Below are 17,670 nucleotides of genomic sequence, written 5' to 3'. Positions count from 1 at the left end.
TCGATAGATAGTAAGATCTATCGATATATTACACCTAGCTTTTTTTGAATTATATTTATCGATAGATATTATGAATTTATTGATATATTATGCACAAGAGGGTTAATGTTAGCCTTGGCAAGCTATCTATCAATAGATGTTCATATGGGACCTTTAAAAATAGAGTTTCAGCTTTTAAAAACATGCAAAAAGGTCTAAAATAGAGTTTTTGATCAAGAATAAGTTTAAAAATGTGAGAGAAACACTTCAAACATCATTTTGGACTAGTGCAAGTGATATTTTTAGGATAAAAAACTTGGATTTTACTTAAAAAAATGATCTCTTCAACAAATTTTGTGAGGTGCTTCTTGAGTTGGGTGGCTATGCCTGTGAATGCAAGATTCAGTGAAATGCATGAACATAAATCTTACAATGAAATCAATTAGTTGGCATAATTGTCATCTATATGATCACAAAGTCAAGAAATTTATATGTAAGTAAGTGGACTCCATTAAGTTAAAATTTTCACATCAAAGGTCACCAAGAGCATCCAATTTTCCTTATCTAATTCATCAAAACTGGGTTTGTGATAGCTAATTCACTTCTTATGTTGCAAAAGTTTTCTTTGCCAAGAGGTTTAGTGAAAATATCAGCTTTTTGGTATTAACATATTCAAGAATAATGTCATCTTTCTTTTTAACATGGTTTTTAATGAAGTGATGCCTTATTTCTATGTTGTTAACCTAATTATCTTTTATATTTTCAAATGACAAAAAGAAATGATCAAAATTTCACCTAATTCACAAAAGATCAAAGGTTTCATGTTCTCAAACAATGCCAAGTAAGTTGGAAAAAGAAAAGAAGTGAAAACAAGCTTTGAAAATGCATTTTGGTCCAGATCTATCAATACATGTTCTTCATGTATCGATACATTTGGATAAGTATCGATAGATTACGACATCTATAGCTACATGTTCTTTAATAAAAGTTAAAACCCAAAAGTTAAACTTAATCTATTGATACATCCTTAATTGTATAGATAAAATTGAGATAGAATGCATACTAACCTAAAAGGATTAATATATTTCTCAAATATATCGATAGATTTTTCACAGAATGCTCACTGATCTAAAAGTATCAATACATAGTGTCATGTATCGATACATATTTAAGCAGATTATAGAGATTCTTGTAGGTAAGTTCAAATATATAGATACATGAATAAATGTATTGATACAACTTGGCAAGAATTCAAAACAGAAGGCAATGTATCGATACATTCACATATGTATCGATACAAAATAATCATTGAAGAATTGGATAAAGAGAAAAATGGCTATTTTCATATTAAATGCTCTCTCAACTACCCTTGAAGCTTCAACAACTATAAATACAAGCTCCCTTAGCATTTATAAAGGTTAAAAGACTTGAAAACACAACTTAAGAAAGGAGAAGTAGCTAAGATACATTCAAAACGTATTGTACTCTTTTTAAATACAAAAAGTCTTTTAGTCAAGCATTTATTAGGCTTCCATTCTTTTCTTCGAGTATTGCACCAAATTCTCCACTCAGCCTTTAAGAGGCACTCTTGCTATACCTACATTTCTCTTATTGTATTTGCTCAAGTGGTTGTACCTTAACCAATAGAAAAGGTAAAGTAGTTGTGCTTAATCATAAAAAGGTATTGTATTGTAAGTTTATGTTTGATCCACAAAAGGTATTGTATTGAGCTTTTTGATTGAATAGTGGATTTTAAACTCCTTAATGAACCTAAAGGAAAGGATGTAGGCAAGGAGGCCGAACTTTTATACAGCACTTGTGTTAATTTATCTACTATTCATTTTACTTAAAAATTTAATTTTCTTTCATTGATCTAGAAGCTAATTAGTTTTTTTTTCTTTTTAAACTAAGCTTGTGATTTAAAAAAAAGATTTTGTTCTAAAACAATTTATTTTTAATTCTGAAGATAGTCCAATTCAACCCCCTTCTTGGACTTAACATGTTGAGCTATTTAACTTAATAATTGGTATCGGAGTGAGGGCTCAAGTTTGCAGGTCTAACAGTCTTTAGTGATCCGAAAAGCAAAGCTCAACTTATCAAATGGAATCTACCTCAGCTATTCTTGGCAAAAAGTATACAACTCATAGACTTCCATTCTTCTCAGGTACGAACTATCCTATTGGAAGAAAAGAATGAAAATGTTCATTCAATCAGTTGATCTTGATGTTTGGAATGTTATCTTAGATGACACTTATATTCCTACTAAGAAATTAGATAAAAAAGCCATTATAAAAACTAGGAAAGAATGGGATAACAAAGAAAAAAAGTTAATACAAACAAATTGTAAGGCATTCAATACACTTTTTTGTTCTTTAAGTAATAGTGAATTCAATATAGTATCTATGTGTGAAACTACTAAACACATTTGGGATACTTTAGAAACAACATATGAAGGAACAAACCAAGTAAAAGAATCCAAAAATAGACTTTTCACACATGATTATGAGCTATTTATGATGAAAAAAAAAATGAGACCATAAATAAAATGTATGAGAGATTCACTCATATAGTTAGAAGATTAAAAACCTTAGGAAAAGATTTCCTTGAATGCCCAACTTATTAAAAAGATACTTTATTGTCTTCCTAAATCGTAGAGACCAAAAGTGATGATATAGAGGAAGCAAGAAATTTAAAAAAAAAAAATCAAACTAGAGAAACTTATAGGATCTCTACTTCCTTATGAGATGACAATAAAACATAAGAATGCTTTAGATGATTGAAAGAATAAGGATAATAAAAAGAAAAGAATAGCCTTAAAATCCAAAATTGAAGAAGATGAGTGAAATGTAAAAGATAAGAGTGAGGAAGATGAGGATATAACCATGCTAGTCAAGAGATTTAGTAAATTTATGAGAAAGAACTATAGAGGTAAGAGGCCTTCTAGAAGAGACATGCCAAAAAGGAAACATAACAAAGACCGTTTAATATGCTATGAGTGCAGAAAAACAGGACATACCAAATATGAATGTCCAAACAAGAAGAGTGTTCCAAAGAACTTTAAGAAGAAAGCCATGGTGGTCACTTGTAGTGATAATAATGACTCTCAAGATAAAGAGGATGAAGTTGCCAATCTTTGTTTCATGGCACTTGAGGATGCCAAGGCATGCTCTACTCATGATTCAAATTCATACACTTTAGATCAAGAATCATACTCATTTGATAAATTACAAGATGCATATGATGACTTAATATTTGAATTTGAAGAAAAAGCATTGAATATAAGAACATTATAACTAAACTTAAAAGTAAAAATGAGTTTTTAGTCAAAGCAAAACTAAAACTAGAAATCGTAGTCAAAGACTTGGAAATTGAGAAAAATGAGTTAAAGTGGAAAAATGAAAATTTGCATGCTACATTCTCAAAGTTTAATAGGAGTCAATAAAAATTAAATAATATGCTAGAAACACAAAGAGCATTCTTTGACAAAAAAGAAATAGACTATGATGGAACTCAAAAGGAAATACATTTTAAAAGTTTCTTTTTTAAAGAAAATGTAAAAGTTGGATCCTCTATCAAATGCATTTATTGTCATAAAGGAGGACACTCTACTTACACTTGTCCTTTGAGAGCTACTACTTTTAGAGGTAAGGAAGTCAAAAGTGTGTGGGTACCAAAAGCAACAAAACCTTCACATGGTAAAATAGTGAAATTGGAGTGGGTTTCAAAAAGAACCAAAGGCACTAACATATATAGACCTGGAAAAAATTAGGTATCAAAGTTAAATGTTTGATTTTGCTTTTGTAGGAGGAGCTCACTTGTTTGAAATCAAGAGCAATATACTACTAAATGGAAAGAATATAGTTACTTCTTGGCATTGAATATTGTAATAATTCCATATTTAGCTTCAATTACACTGCAAACACTTTTTGTAGACAAATCACAAATTTCAACATCAACTGTATTTTGTAAACTCAATACATTTTGCGAAAAATACAGCTCTATATAAGTCTTTATAAAATTTTATAAACCCGCTGCATAGCGCCGTCGAATTCAAATATATTTTAAAATTAAAGTAAAATAAAATATAATTTTTTATTAATATAATAATATTGTATAGATTGATGGAGCTGGATCTAAAAATACTATCCAGGCTCTGGCCCAAATAGGGCCCGACGGGCTGGGTTGCCCGTGGAAGGCCTGCCTCAAATGCAATGCCAATAAGAAAATGCCCCTTAATAGTTGCAGACGAGTAGTTATCATCCAACCATGCCCCATCTCCATTCCATCCCAATTCCATACTGAGTTTAGACGCTTTCTCGACAGTCTCCACTACCGCTACTTTCAGCAGCAACAAAAACATTGAAGCTGCAAAACCGCACAGATATCAAAGTCAGGGCTGTTTTGGCTTCTTTCTCCAAAGAATCTGGCGGCACCAACGAAGTAGAGTCTCTCTCAACAACCTCAAACACCTTTTTCTATATGTTTTGTGCATAAATGGCATCATCTCTTCTCTCCAGAACTCTCTTGGGTCACCGCTTGAGTCAATTCTCATCCTCTCTCACACACAAACCCCTGATTTTCTCTTCTCTTTTCAATGTAAGCAGCAATCTCTTCCTCCTTTTTGAAAGAAAATGTTCTTATCTGGGGTTTTCTTAATCTGTGGTTTTCTGATTGTAGTAATCGGTTTTGCTTTCTGGGTATTTCATTTTCCCTTCTTTTCTTTTTTGCTGCATGTGATCAATTTATCACTTTTGGAAAATGGGTTTGAGTTCTGATGCTTTATTTTATTTTCTGTCTTTCTTACCCAAAGGGTATAGTGGTTTGACTATTGTTACTGCGAATTTTGTGTTTTCTTTGATTAATTATAATTTTTATTTCAATGCTCTTCGTGGAATATTAGTATGTACGAAACCTAATGGAGATTAAGGTTTTTTAAGCTGTTTTATGCTTGACGAGTTAATCTCTGATATATGTTTTTATTTGGTCTGATCATTCAGTTTGTGTGTAGTTCTTTTGTTCCTATTTTAACGGTATGTGTGAAGTTGTGCATGCTTGTTGGTTGGCTGTTGTTTCATTGATTCTTATAAGATGTTTCAGTTGGAAATTTTTTAGTCTGTTTGTTGCACAGAAATTGTGTTAGATATATCTAATGCTATAGTGGCTGCTTCTCTTTTGGTTTATAAGTGAAATTTGGCTACTTTGAAGAATTCATTATCATGGGAAATTCTGGCATTTGGTATTTTGAAATTCACTACTCTGTCCATGTGTACCTCTGATGATAACTTAAAATATTAAACTGTGTACTGTTTGGAAAGTTTTTATATCTAACTTTGAACTACGGCTTTCATCTCATTGTGCTTTTGATGGTTGTCTGGCCCATATCTTATTTCGCATTTTGTTATTACTTGCAGAAGAGACAGCTTTGTGTACAGGCTGAGCCTACCTATACACCATATAAAACATCTGGTCGGCCTTATCGTTTTATGGCCTCCTCAGCAATTGACAGAAGAACTAATTTTTCGATGCAATCTCTATCCACGAATGATCCGGTCGTTTCTGTTGATTGGCTCCATGCTAATCTAAGGGAGCCTGATATGAAGGTGTTTGAATTTATATATGGACCAGGAACCCTTTCAAAGCATATGCTTAGTCATTCTTGTTACTTTTTGGAGTTTGAAGTAATGGTTGTCATGTATGACATCATGGTACCATTTGTGTTTGCCACTTTTGATACTCTATTCCCTCATTATTCTCTGTGTACATAATGGCATTAGCATATATTTGTATATTTGCTGATACTCACGTTCTTAGGCATCACCTGTCAATTTTATCTATCTGTTTGGTTATGCATTTATTACCAAATTAATTTTCAATATCATTACTCTTGCAGTTATTGTGACTCCTTAGGAAATCTAGATGTTAAACCTAGATCTCCTCATTATCTATTTCCTACTGCTGTTTCATTATTACAAGCAGCCCTAAATCAGTCTTTTTAAACTTATAAGAATAATCTATCAAAATGTTATTAAATCCATGTTAAAACAACTGCCAAATTCAAGCCCAGCCCTAAATCCCTGTTCACAAAACTGAAAGAACTTCTAAACATCTAGCTATCATACATCAGGTTTCCAAGGGCATCTTTTCTGTCCTCAAATTTATTTTATTGAAGGAAAAGAACATGTGTTCTTGGGAACATGAACTAAATCCGTTTTTCTTTTGTTTTCTGGCTGACAAGACATCTCTGTATCTCAATTGAAAGAAAAAAAAAGAAAATTATAAAGTAGGTAAAATTTGGTATAAACTACAAATATGTGCTCTCTGAGATAGGAGATACTTTGAGAACAGTTTCCTGAAGACATTTCTGAGTTACTAAACAAACAAAAATTTGGCAATCTGAGAATTATTGATAGTGTCGTGAAAACATTGTTATGAATTCTGCCTTTAGCCTGTCCAGAGTTTATTAGCATATGGTGTCTTTGGAAAAATTGTTTATTTGTCAATTGATTTCATTATTTATTTTATTCAGGTGCTGGATGCATCCTGGTACATGCCAGACGAGCAGAGGAATCCTATTCAAGAGTATCAGGTGCTGATCTTTTACAATATATTTTGGTATCATACACTCAAGACAATTTTAATGCTTTTGATTATTGAATTTATATTTCTTATCTAATATTAATCGTGATATGCCACTTGAGTTCCTCAATTCCTTTCTTTTAATTCCAATGTTTTCAATTTCAAGTGCGTTTCTGTAAGACATCATTTGTCATAGCAGGTTGCTCACATTCCTGGTGCTCTTTTCTTTGATGTTGATGGAATAGCGGATCGAACTACAAAGGTGAGATGCCTTTTATTAATTGATTAGTTTCTCTTGATCTCTCGGGTGCTCTGTTTGCTAGACCATTGAAGTGGGTAGGAGAAAGTAATTTGCATGCTCTGTTTGCTAGACCATTGAAGTGGGTAGGAGAAAGTAATTTGCATAATTCTTTGTTTCTTCAAAACCCTGGTCTTACTTTTTCTTTTCTCTTAATATCCTGCTGCTTCCCACTGGGTTCTGTAAAGCAAGGACTTGCTTAGCAGTTAGCGTCAATTTTCTTCTTTTACTTCGGTGGCTTATTATTTACTTAAATGTCTTGAATGCGTCATGATTTTTTTTTTTGGGAAAAATAGAAATTTCATTCTATAAACAGGGAATGAAAACAATTCCCTGTAAATTATTCTTTTTAAAGTCTTGAATGCATCATGATTATTTAAATTATTCTTTATTGGTGTGGCTTGATAGCATTGTTGTTCTCTTCCACAGATAATCTGTTAATGTATTTTACTGGATTTATGATGTGTTATTGTTAATAAATAATCTACAATATTTTTGGGAAAGGTAGTAGATATTCAGGTTTTCTTTCTTTCTTTAAATGTTCCCTTTTTTCATAATAAAGTTGTGCCTTGTGGGAGGAAGATTTGAAAAACTCTTTTCGTAGTTATTTTTGGCCACCATTAGGCATATTACATGTGCCATAAGATTGCAGTTTTTCTTAAAAAAGTAAAAGAAGGTACTTTGACAATTCTAGAATAAACGCTATAACTTTATATATGCCTTCCTTGAATATTCCCAGTAATTTGATTCAAACAAATATTCATGATAGTTGTTACATGATGTATTAACATTGAAGATACTAGGTAAGTGAGCCTTTGAATAACGTATGAACCAGTTCGTTAATCGTATTTGGCTTCTCTATTTAAAAACTGTTACTTGTGTCAGTTGCCACATATGCTGCCATCTGAGGAAGCCTTTGCTGCTGCGGTGTCTGCTCTTGGCATCCAGAATAATGATGGACTGGTTGTTTACGATGGGAAGGGAATTTTTAGTGCAGCACGTGTCTGGTGGTGAGTAGCATTGTTGATAATAAGATTATGATATCTTCTGAGCCTTCTCTGAAATCGTTGATCATTTTTTTCTGATATCAAATCTAACAAACTTGATCCAATTGATAATTGAAAGGATGTTCCGAGTCTTTGGGCATGACCGAGTATGGGTGTTAGATGGAGGCCTCCCAAGGTGGCGTGCATCGGGATATGATGTTGAATCTAGTGCTTCTAGTGATGCTATTTTGAAAGCCAGTGCTGCCAGTGAGGCTATAGAGAAAGTCTATCAGGGACAAACAGTAAGTATAGTTACTTCCTGATCTCTATTTCTCTTTTAATCTGAACTTGCAATTATTGACTGGGATGGAGGGGGTGGGGAATAGTTTCCATGCTACAAAATGTGGCTGTTGCCAGGGAGTTGTTGCTGCCATGTTGTTGAAGTGATGCCTCTTAACTAGAAGCAAGCAAGATTATTGGAAATACTAAGGACGTCATTCAGTAGCAATTGGCAGTTCAGTTACTGGGTTGAAGATCTATGATCTGAATAATAAAATATAACCTTAAATTCTCTCACGTTTCATTTTTAAAATCTTATGCTCAGTAGTTTTAGTTGCATCTGCATGTATCTTTGTTTTGCAGGCTGGACCAGTCACATTTCAGACAAAATTTCAGCCACATCTTGTCTGGACACTCGATCAGGTTAAATTACTAACCTAATTACCTAATATTTCTGTTCAACAAATAGAATTATGGTTTTGCTGTTTTAGTTTAGTTTAACTACTGAAATGTTGGTTGGTAATAATTGAAATTTTAAAGTGGATTCACCTTCATGACCAGATCTACTGTTGTGACCTTGCAGTAATCATGATGCAGGATTTTTATGATATGATGAACCCATCTGAACGTTTATTTGCATTCACATATATCACACTATAATTTACTATGGTCTGATAAATAAATAATTTTTTTTTAAAAAAGCTTCACGCTGAATAGGACAAGTATAGAATTTTAGACATTATGAGTTTATATCAGTCGCATAAAGGAAGAGCATGCCTGCATATGTGTTATGAGATTAAAAACTAATGATTGTTTATATAAAGTGGTCAATTCTTTATACACTTTGGTCTGAGTTGATTAGCTGTCTTCTTTATATGTACTTGGGCTTGATAGTGTTGCACCATTTTTAAATTCTGAAGAAAAATCTGTAGAATGCAATGTTTAACAACCAAAAATTGTTTCTGTAGAAGTAAAAGGTGGCCTATGTAATGTGTTTATTTGGTGATCTTGTATGTGCAATGTATAACAACCTAAAATTATTTCCTTAGAAGTAAGAGGTGGCATATGTAATTTGTCTAGTTGGTGATCTTGTATGTTACTCTGATTCTTCATTTTTACTAGCATTTCTGCATCAGAAATAGAGTGGATGCCTTAAAGCTCACATGGTTATAGAGTTAAAACAGTCTATGTACGCAATGCTCACAAACAGTTGAAAGTACTTTTTGGGGCATGTACCATGTCCAGCACTCAAATTCAAGTCTGAGCAGCATAGATGTTCTATTTTATGGCAATAGCTGTGATGATAGTCCATCAGGGGACATAAATTCCCCATTATTTGAACACATTAGTGTTATATTAGATCATACCTTCTGTCTTTTTTTTCTTTTTTCAGGTTAGAAGAAACATTGAGGAAAAAACTCACCAGCATATAGATGCCCGCTCTAAGCCCCGGTAATGCATAATCTTATTTGATTGAGTATATTTGACTATGTTTTCTTAATGTCTGTATGATACATATGAATTTAATATGGTAAAAATGCTTTCAGTTACAGGTATTGAATAATTTTGTTTTCCTTCAGCACTCAGTTCTTGTAGCTGAATACTTCGCCTTGTGTTGTTGACAAGGAGCAGAAATCAACATGTCTGCCCTATTAGTGCCTTGGAAATGCTGTAAATACAATCTTAAATTAACTGAATTTCGGACCTAAATGAAATTTATTTTCACAATAATTGATGTAAGTGGCATGTGACCTAAGGTGTGGGCTTGTTCTTGCATTTTTCAGTCCACGAAAGCATAATAATGCTTCTTAGATTGTAAAGTAGAGGCTAGCTTTGAATCTACTACAGGACTGAAATTTTTGCAATAGATATCAGGGTAAACTCAAATCTGTGTCATTATTATTACTAATAAAACTCATAAACCTCTTTAATGTTATGGGAATTTGTCTAAAACCAGCAGAAACTAGAATTAAACTAGATCCTGAGTGGAATGGATGCTGTTGGTTGGCCTATTAGGGTGGTTCTAGTTGCCAGCATGATCCAGGAGCCCCTTGTTTTTCTTTAAAATGAAGAGACATATTTAGCATATTCTAGGGTGTTGTATCAGTCTAATCAACTCAAGTAAGCCTTAATCCCTCTCTAGTTGGAATTGGCTACCTGAATCTGTTTTCTACATTCTGTTCAATTCAGGCTGTCTTCTGAAAGATTAAAAATTCAAATCCTTTTTTATTGCCTCAATAACCATTGTTTATCTTTACCATTTTTCCCTCTTTGTATTTTCCCTTTTCTTTCTGCTTCAATTAACCTACCCTGCTATTTTAAAACACCCTATATCTATGTTGCCCATGATTAATCCATTTTATCATTGTCTTTTAGTTTCTCCTCAATTGGTGGCACCTCTACCTTCTTTTAAATGATTCCATTTCATGACCGACATCCATCTCAGATATCTTCATTTCAGCTGCACCCATATCACAGATATGTTGTCTTCTAACTGCTCAAAAGCTTAGTACATTAAAGCCTAACTGGTTTTATGGTGTTATAGTATATCCTGTTGAACTTGGCTAATACCTTGTGATCACATGATATCTTAATAGCACTTCTCGATTCCATCAGCTTGTTTTAATCATATGAATGGTTACATCTTGAAATTTCACTTCCTAATATAAAACCCATCATTAACTACAGACTGAAATCATCACTCTTTTGAGCATCCTAATATTATCTCTACTATTTTGTTACCGTGGCATAACTTTATAGTCTTTGACTCTTTATTATTTTTATTTTTGTTTTTGTTTTTAGGTCTTTTTCTTTTGGTTATTTTGGATGGTTGAGACTTGAGATTTAAATTATTTTAAGGGTTGGGATTTATTTTTATTATAGTTGTGCTCAATGGGGAATTTTGGTGCAATTAGGTTTCATATTTTTTTTTTTTCTTAAAAAAGTTTAGCTCAAGAAATAGATGTTCACCATGTTCCTTATTCTTAGAAATCATAAGACCTGCCATTTCACTTTGTAAATGATCTCTTTGCTTTCATTGGATTCTCTTATTGTCTTTTCTTTTGGAATCAAATTTCTGTTTTGGGTTCATTTCTCGCATCACTGTGCAACCTATCTAAGTAGATTTGGATGTCTCAACATCTTGGATGTTGGTTTGATATAATGAGGTTTTTGATGTTTCCTGGCCTCTGTGTTTGACTGCTGGTATCAAGAAAACCATAGTCATTAGTTTGGTGGAACGAGCCTTTGGAAGTAAGAGATGAGGTCAATGAATGGTAGAAAACTTGACTAGGAAAGTTAGCTGCTGGAGTAATGTGATGCATTTAACAAGAATGGTGAATATCAGCAAATTTAGAGGAGTAGAGCAGTCTTTATGTGGCATAAGTGCTGATTCTTGGCAGCCTATCTCCTCTCTTGTTTCAGCAGGTTGCTTTGTTCATTAGTTTTTTTTTTTTTTAAATTTAATACTTAAATTAACACTCACACAACATACATAAAATTTTGTAACAGGATTTTTGCCTTTCAACTTTTTAAAATTTGAAGGAAATGTGCCTCATGGACTCGGATGGAGGAGAGCCCATGGTGCCTAAAATTCAACCGTATAAAGGCATATAAGTTGGGCTGACATGATGTTGGACCTCCTCGCATATCAAATCTTTTTTCTGTTTTTTAACTTTTTTTTCCTGTTTTGGGGTTTAATGCAGATTTGATGGTGCTGCACCAGAACCTCGCAAGGGAATAAGAAGTGGCCATGTCCCTGGCAGCAAATGTATTCCTTTTCCCCATGTAAGTGATAAAAGATTTTCATATTTTACTTGCATGCTATGAAGAGGTGATGTGTATGTACATTTCTGAAGTCCTAATAGATACCTTTTCTTTATGTCTGTGTGTGTGTGGTGTGTGTGTGTGTTGAGAGAGAGAGAGAGAAGAGAGAGAGAGAGAGAGAGAGAGAGAGAGAGAAGGTTGGTTGGATGTGGTGTAGGATGATTTATTTTCAAATTAGGAGCACAAGGGGGTCTCTCAATATCTCTTTTTGGTGTGTGCTGTATGAAGTTGTTGATGCACACAGATGTTGGATAAACACGCTGAAGTTCTCTTGATTTTTTACTGGTGATGTAGGAAGTGGCAACATTGTAGTTGTGAGAAAAAAAGGGAGAAAGAAAGTCATATGTCCAATTTGGTTGTTTCTTTGTTTTGTCCAGTTCTTTGCTCTTGCCTTTCACTCTCTTTTCTTGTGTTTTTTAATATGGTTTTTTTGGATTATTTTCTGGAATGGTCTATTAATTTGGTCAAGTTTGGCATTTCTTTGCAGATGTTGGATGCTTCACAGACACTTTTACCCGCTGATGAGCTTGAGAAAAGATTTCAGGAAGAAGGTGAGTACTATTTAGCTTCCTTTCTATCATTGTTCCTTGCCCCCTTGCTTTGTATTCTTCCCAAATTCATTATATTGTGGCATCCTTAGCATCTAATAGTTTGAAATATTAGGTAGACTGTCAAATATATGCATAGTTGAATAAAAGTTTGACCATGGTCAAATTAATTGTGGCATTTTAATCTGAACTTGTTTGTGTGCTTGAAATATTCCTTATACTAAGTCATGTTATTCACTTATGTGTATCGTATCTTCTGTTTGTTTTTTAATGTGTATCATATATTAATTTTCTATTAAAATGTTGCTTTCTTAATTTGATTTTTTTTATCAATATGTTGTATTTTTTCTTCAGAGAAAAAAAATTCATCAATTGCTCTTTTATTTTTTTATCTGTATCATATATTGGTTTTCTATCTCAGAAATCCCTTTGCTTGATTTATACAATTAAACCCCAACAATAGCCCCTTCATCAACCAACATCATTGTCAAATCTTAATATCTGCTCCATTTTATGCAATCTATTATGTGGGTTTAAGGTTTGAGCTATCTAATAAATAGAATTTCGAATCTTTAGCTACTCCAATAGTTCATTCTCAATAATGGAAAATATTTATTGAGTTTTTCTGTCTCATAATAATGTCAAGGACAGCTCATTTGCAAAAGGCTGCAAGTTTCCTTGATTGAGCAGTATGGACTGCACACTTTTTTTTTTTTTTAAAAGCAATATAAACTGCACACTTGACTCTGTAACTCTACTGATTTCAGATAGAAAAATTAGACACTGATGCCTGTGGTGTCGCATCCAATATGGTTGTGGGGCATCCACACAGTTCATAGCTTAACCAATCTTTCAATATGATTTTATGTGGTTTATGATGCCAGCATTATACTGAATGTGCTTTTATTCTGCCTCTTGATGAATCATCTAGCTTTGCCATTGCCTGTCTCTTTACTTTTGCTTATAAAGAAGTTTATATTTGATGTTTGTTTATAAGAAGTTTTATGGTTGATCTTGACATTTTTTTATTTTCCAAGCAAACTGATGCTGACTAATGACTTATTCTTCTGCAGGCATCTCATTGGAAGGCCCTGTTGTTACTTCTTGTGGCACTGGTGTAACTGCTTGTGTTCTGGCATTGGTACTTTCCCTTGCTATGTGCTCCTGGTCCATCTCTACCTTTATGTTTAACATTTATCCATATTCCCCTTAAACCTCAGGAGGGGGAAAAATAATGTAGTTTTTCTAACCGAGTTCTATCCACTCTTTCTCTTCTGCTTGGAAAAGATAATATTCAAAAATAGTTGTGTCTCATGCTGATACATTTCAGGGCCTCCATCGACTTGGGAAGTCTGATGTTGCTGTGTATGATGGATCTTGGACCGAATGGGGTGCACAATCAGACACACCTGTTGACACTTCACTGTAAATCTTAATGCCACCTGGTCAAAATGTTCAGAGCAAAACAGCTTGAGATCGGCAAGTTCAGTACTCAGATTGCGAAGAAAAGGGGTCGAATCTATAACAGTTGAATATAATTCATCATTTTTCATTTCCAGTTTGCACCTGTATGGTAACCTCAGATCCACACCTGGTTTGAAAACAGAAATGTTGAATTCTAAGATGTCTATGAAAAATGTTGTTTGCTGTTCACATGAGCTGACAACATAGGATTCTGCTGCTTGCAATCCCATTTTTAGGGCAGCAGATGACTCATAGGAGCTTAAGGGGTGATGACCAGTGTTGGAACATTGGTATTGGTCAAAGATAAATAAATAAGCAGCAGCAGCATAAGTTTGTTTCCTATTGGTTGTTAATTTTGAGCACTCAGGTTATTCTTGTTATGCGCACTTGAGCTAAGATCAGGTAATTCGGGTCCGTTGGTGCCCATTAAAAGGTTGAATGAAGGAACCTGAGATCAAGACTTGCTCTTTTCCCTTCATTTACTTCAACATTACTCTACCATGAGCTAATGTCATCATCCATGTGTGTTTTGTTTACTTTGTTTACTGAGGAAAAAGCTTTGAAAATTGAAAAAGCGAGATTGTTGAATTGATCAAATAGAATTCCAAGATGAACTAAACAAAAAGCAACACTGGATGGGGCAACCCAATAGAAACAGATCAACCATGACCACAAAGAGGCAACCCAGAAAAGAAAAAATGTAAAATTAACAGCTTTAGTAGAAGAACAAAGATAAGATCATGGATTTAGGTAGTGTTCTTCCACGAGACTGCTGGAATCTTGAATGTTAACCATTAGTTGTTGCATTGAGAAAGTGATGCAATTACATGTTAAAGCTACACAAACCAAGCATTAGTAGAGAAATGGTTAAATAATGGAGGTGAAGACTTAAATCATTCAAGGGGTGCAAATGCTAATAGCTGACTGAGTTCATCAGAGAGTGGGGGTTTAGAAAGCGTTGCCAAGGAGAGAACAACGTCCTTTGGAACCAGGCACTTTTCTTCCATGGAAAGCTTTTCTTGAACCTTTGGGGATGTTACAATTTGCATGCTTTCCTTACGAGTCGCCTTCTCCTTTTCCTGCATTTGTTTAAAATTCCTTGCCAATGTTAGCAATTACTCTCCTTTTTTCTCTTTATATATTATATAAAAACAACAGTTTCAAGTGGTTCTCTTGTTTAATTTTCACCATTATCCACCTTCACTCACTTTTTTAGACATTAAATAGCCAATTGGATATTTGAAAATTTTATATTGAATATTGGAAAATTAAATTTGTATTGCTGTTGGAAATTGAATTCTTTTCGGAAGAAAAAGGCATGAGCATTTAGCTCATTGGTTGGTGCATTATCCTCTGCTTAAAACGTAAGGTTCGAATTTCCTCTCTCCTAATTATAAAAAAAAAAAAAAACTTCGAGAAAAAGGTTCATTAAGGTATGAGAAAATTACCGAGAACGAGTCCATGAATCCAAGGATTCCAACTTGAGCTTGCAAATACTTGATATACTTGAAGGCAGCATGAAGCATTTCAGCGGTGTTCATCTTATTCCCACCGGGAACAAGCTTTCCCAGCTCTTGAGTCTTCTCAGTAATCTTCCTCCTCCTTTCTCTCGCTGCAATGCTTTGCACTGATACACTCTTAGCATTAATCTTCTTCGAGCTCTCCGCAGAATTTCCATCCAAGTTTATCTGATGAATGCTGCTTTGATGTTCAGGCACGGGACAAGAATATAGACCAACCCCGTCAAAGAAAGCAGGCACAAAATCCGAGCAGGAGTGACCTTCAATGAGTTTCTGGCGTTTGGGGCATGGATAGGAGCTGAAGTTTTCATATGGGATGATTTCGTTTTCAGGTGAGAAGGCGCTTAAAGGGTCATATGGAGAGGACAAGTATGGAAGTAAAGGATTGTAGCTTTCAGGGTATGAGAAATTTTCATTCAGGTCAGTATAAGGATCAAGAAAAGCACAAGGCAACTCAAACGTATCCCAGTAATAATCAAGATGATGATCTCCTGCAACAAGCTGCGCCTGAGGTTGTTTTGCATGATGGATTGGCTCCAAGTGAACACTTTGGAGATCAGTTCCCCAGTTGGAGTATGAACTCAAAACCATGGCGGCTGGTAAAAACCTGGAATCACCAGGACGTGAGGAACATGCAGAGAGGTTTTAGAGCAGGGAAATGTGGAAGAGATAGAAGGGTAAAATACCTGAATTAGAGAAGAAAACTGTCAAAATGTTGTGCTGCTTATTGACCTGGGGAGACACCAAAGATAATGGTAAGACCCTACTCTATAATGGCAACCAAGAAACTATATAAACTGAATTTGTGGGGGGATGTGGTGGGTTGAGATAAAATAGGAAACATGGGTTTAGGAACAGTTAGTTAACTGCCTCCGAGGAAAGCTAGGGCTTTTTGCTTCCCACCAAAGAAACTGAAAATCTGTTAACTAACAGGGCCTTTCCCACCATGGCGGCTGCCTCATCACTCATTATTAGACTCTTTCATGTTCTTGTCCTCTATTTCCAGTTATAGATGTAAAACATTGTTCCTAATTATTTTTTTTTTGTTGAAAGTGAAATTTATGGATTAATCAAACGTAGAATACAGATTCCTATCATATCATTAAGGAGTAGACAGGATATCTTTTCTGATGGATAGTCATATAAAGAAATATCAGAATTTAACTCAAATCCTAGATTAGCCGTAAAATCGGTAATTTTGTTCCCTTCCCTATATATATGACTTATGCTAACCTCTCAATGCCTACTTAACAAGCCTTTAATTGCTTTAATTACATCTAGGTTAGAGTAAGGATGAGCATGGTAACAACCGATTTTATATATATATATATATATATATATATATGAGATTATAGTATACTCATGCTTTATGTAAGCTACATGTGTGTATATTTGTTCACATAGGTACATATATATATATATATATATTATCTATATTTGTAATCTATGATCTAAATAAAAGTACGGATGTTGGTAAAAATTTTTATTATCGAAAATGAATTTTTTTTATTATTTTATAAATTATTATTTAAAATATATTCTGCTATAAATATTAAGAAGATTGACCTAATTTGTAAATATAAATTTTAATTATATTTAATGGTTTTTTTTATTAAAAAATTGCAATGTTACATCTAGTAGAAATATTCGTGCTATTTTTTTTTATAATGCAAATTTAAATTTTTCTTGATGATGATTGTTTTTCCTTTATTATATTATGCAAGTTGATTGTTACCTTGAAACTTAAAACTTTTATTTATTATTTGTGGAGTTATCATCTAGGAAAAGGTTTCTCAATCTTACTAAAAAGTTATAATTTTACGTAATTAATAATTAATATTTTTGTGTTTTTACTATTCACACTTTGCAAATTTGTGGTGTTATAATCCACGGAAAAGTTTTGTCTATTTCGTCAAAATTTTTATAATTTTATAAACTTAATAATTAATTTTATAATTTTATATTTGTATTAAAAAAATAAAGATAAAATGGAAAAAGGATGCAAATGCACTTTTTCTCGATGGAAAAATAAGAAAAAAAATATGTTGAATAACTCACTTCACAGCCCGAGCCACATAGAGCAATAAATTAGGTAAACTTTTTCTGGGTCCAAGCTCCTGAATTTTCCTGAAAAACTATTAAATAAAAATTAATAAAAAATTTAAGTTAATAAATTGAACATTATATTGTTACAT

The 17,670-nt window shown here is 33.5% G+C and overlaps 2 protein-coding genes across 5 annotated transcripts; one reads left to right on the top strand and one right to left on the bottom strand.

Annotated features, from left to right (window-relative positions):
* Positions 1 to 4,231: 4,231 nt before the first annotated feature.
* LOC110428094 (thiosulfate/3-mercaptopyruvate sulfurtransferase 2-like) lies at positions 4,232 to 14,295 on the top strand. 4 transcript variants are annotated; one of them, XM_021443786.2, is made up of 12 exons: positions 4,232 to 4,419; positions 5,391 to 5,684; positions 6,506 to 6,565; positions 6,755 to 6,817; positions 7,739 to 7,863; positions 7,979 to 8,141; positions 8,482 to 8,541; positions 9,512 to 9,570; positions 11,823 to 11,904; positions 12,431 to 12,494; positions 13,565 to 13,632; positions 13,822 to 14,295. In XM_021443786.2, the coding sequence occupies exons 2-12, from the start codon at positions 5,463 to 5,465 to the stop codon at positions 13,918 to 13,920; spliced, it is 1,065 nt and encodes a 354-aa protein (XP_021299461.1). In that variant the 5' UTR covers positions 4,232 to 4,419; positions 5,391 to 5,462; the 3' UTR covers positions 13,921 to 14,295. The 4 variants fall into 4 exon arrangements, with proteins under 4 accessions (XP_021299461.1, XP_021299459.1, XP_021299457.1 ...); XM_021443784.2 differs by having other exon boundaries at positions 4,232 to 4,575; positions 5,391 to 5,579; XM_021443782.2 differs by having other exon boundaries at positions 4,232 to 4,575.
* Positions 14,296 to 14,625: 330 nt separating this feature from the next.
* LOC110428095 (transcription factor bHLH53-like) lies at positions 14,626 to 16,199 on the bottom strand. The gene is made up of 2 exons (XM_021443787.1): positions 15,404 to 16,199; positions 14,626 to 15,034 (listed from the first exon to the last, which is right to left on the bottom strand). The coding sequence occupies exons 1-2, from the start codon at positions 16,064 to 16,066 to the stop codon at positions 14,849 to 14,851; spliced, it is 849 nt and encodes a 282-aa protein (XP_021299462.1). The 5' UTR covers positions 16,067 to 16,199; the 3' UTR covers positions 14,626 to 14,848.
* Between the last annotated feature and the right edge of the window lie 1,471 nt (positions 16,200 to 17,670).

This window comes from Theobroma umbraticum, unplaced genomic scaffold (genome assembly GCF_002168275.2).
Source record: "Theobroma umbraticum cultivar Fairchild unplaced genomic scaffold, ASM216827v3 scaffold_25.0, whole genome shotgun sequence".
NCBI classification, from domain to species: domain Eukaryota; kingdom Viridiplantae; phylum Streptophyta; class Magnoliopsida; order Malvales; family Malvaceae; genus Theobroma; species Theobroma umbraticum.
The sequence above is the reverse complement of the archived record's forward strand: the minus strand, read 5'-3'. Positions and strand labels throughout refer to the sequence as shown.

Bases quoted from the DNA above. Each gene is read 5' to 3' on its own strand.
- LOC110428094 (XM_021443782.2), top strand. From the start codon at position 4,474: ATGGCATCATCTCTTCTCTCCAGAACTCTCTTGGGTCACCGCTTGAGT. The intron at 5,685-6,505 runs GTACCATTTGTG...TATTTTATTCAG, and splicing joins TTGTCATGTATGACATCATG to GTGCTGGATGCATCCTGGTA. The intron at 8,142-8,481 runs GTAAGTATAGTT...TTTGTTTTGCAG, and splicing joins AAGTCTATCAGGGACAAACA to GCTGGACCAGTCACATTTCA.
- LOC110428095 (XM_021443787.1), bottom strand. From the start codon at position 16,066: ATGGTTTTGAGTTCATACTCCAACTGGGGAACTGATCTCCAAAGTGTT. The intron at 15,035-15,403 runs GTAATTTTCTCA...AAACAAATGCAG, and splicing joins GATTCATGGACTCGTTCTCG to GAAAAGGAGAAGGCGACTCG.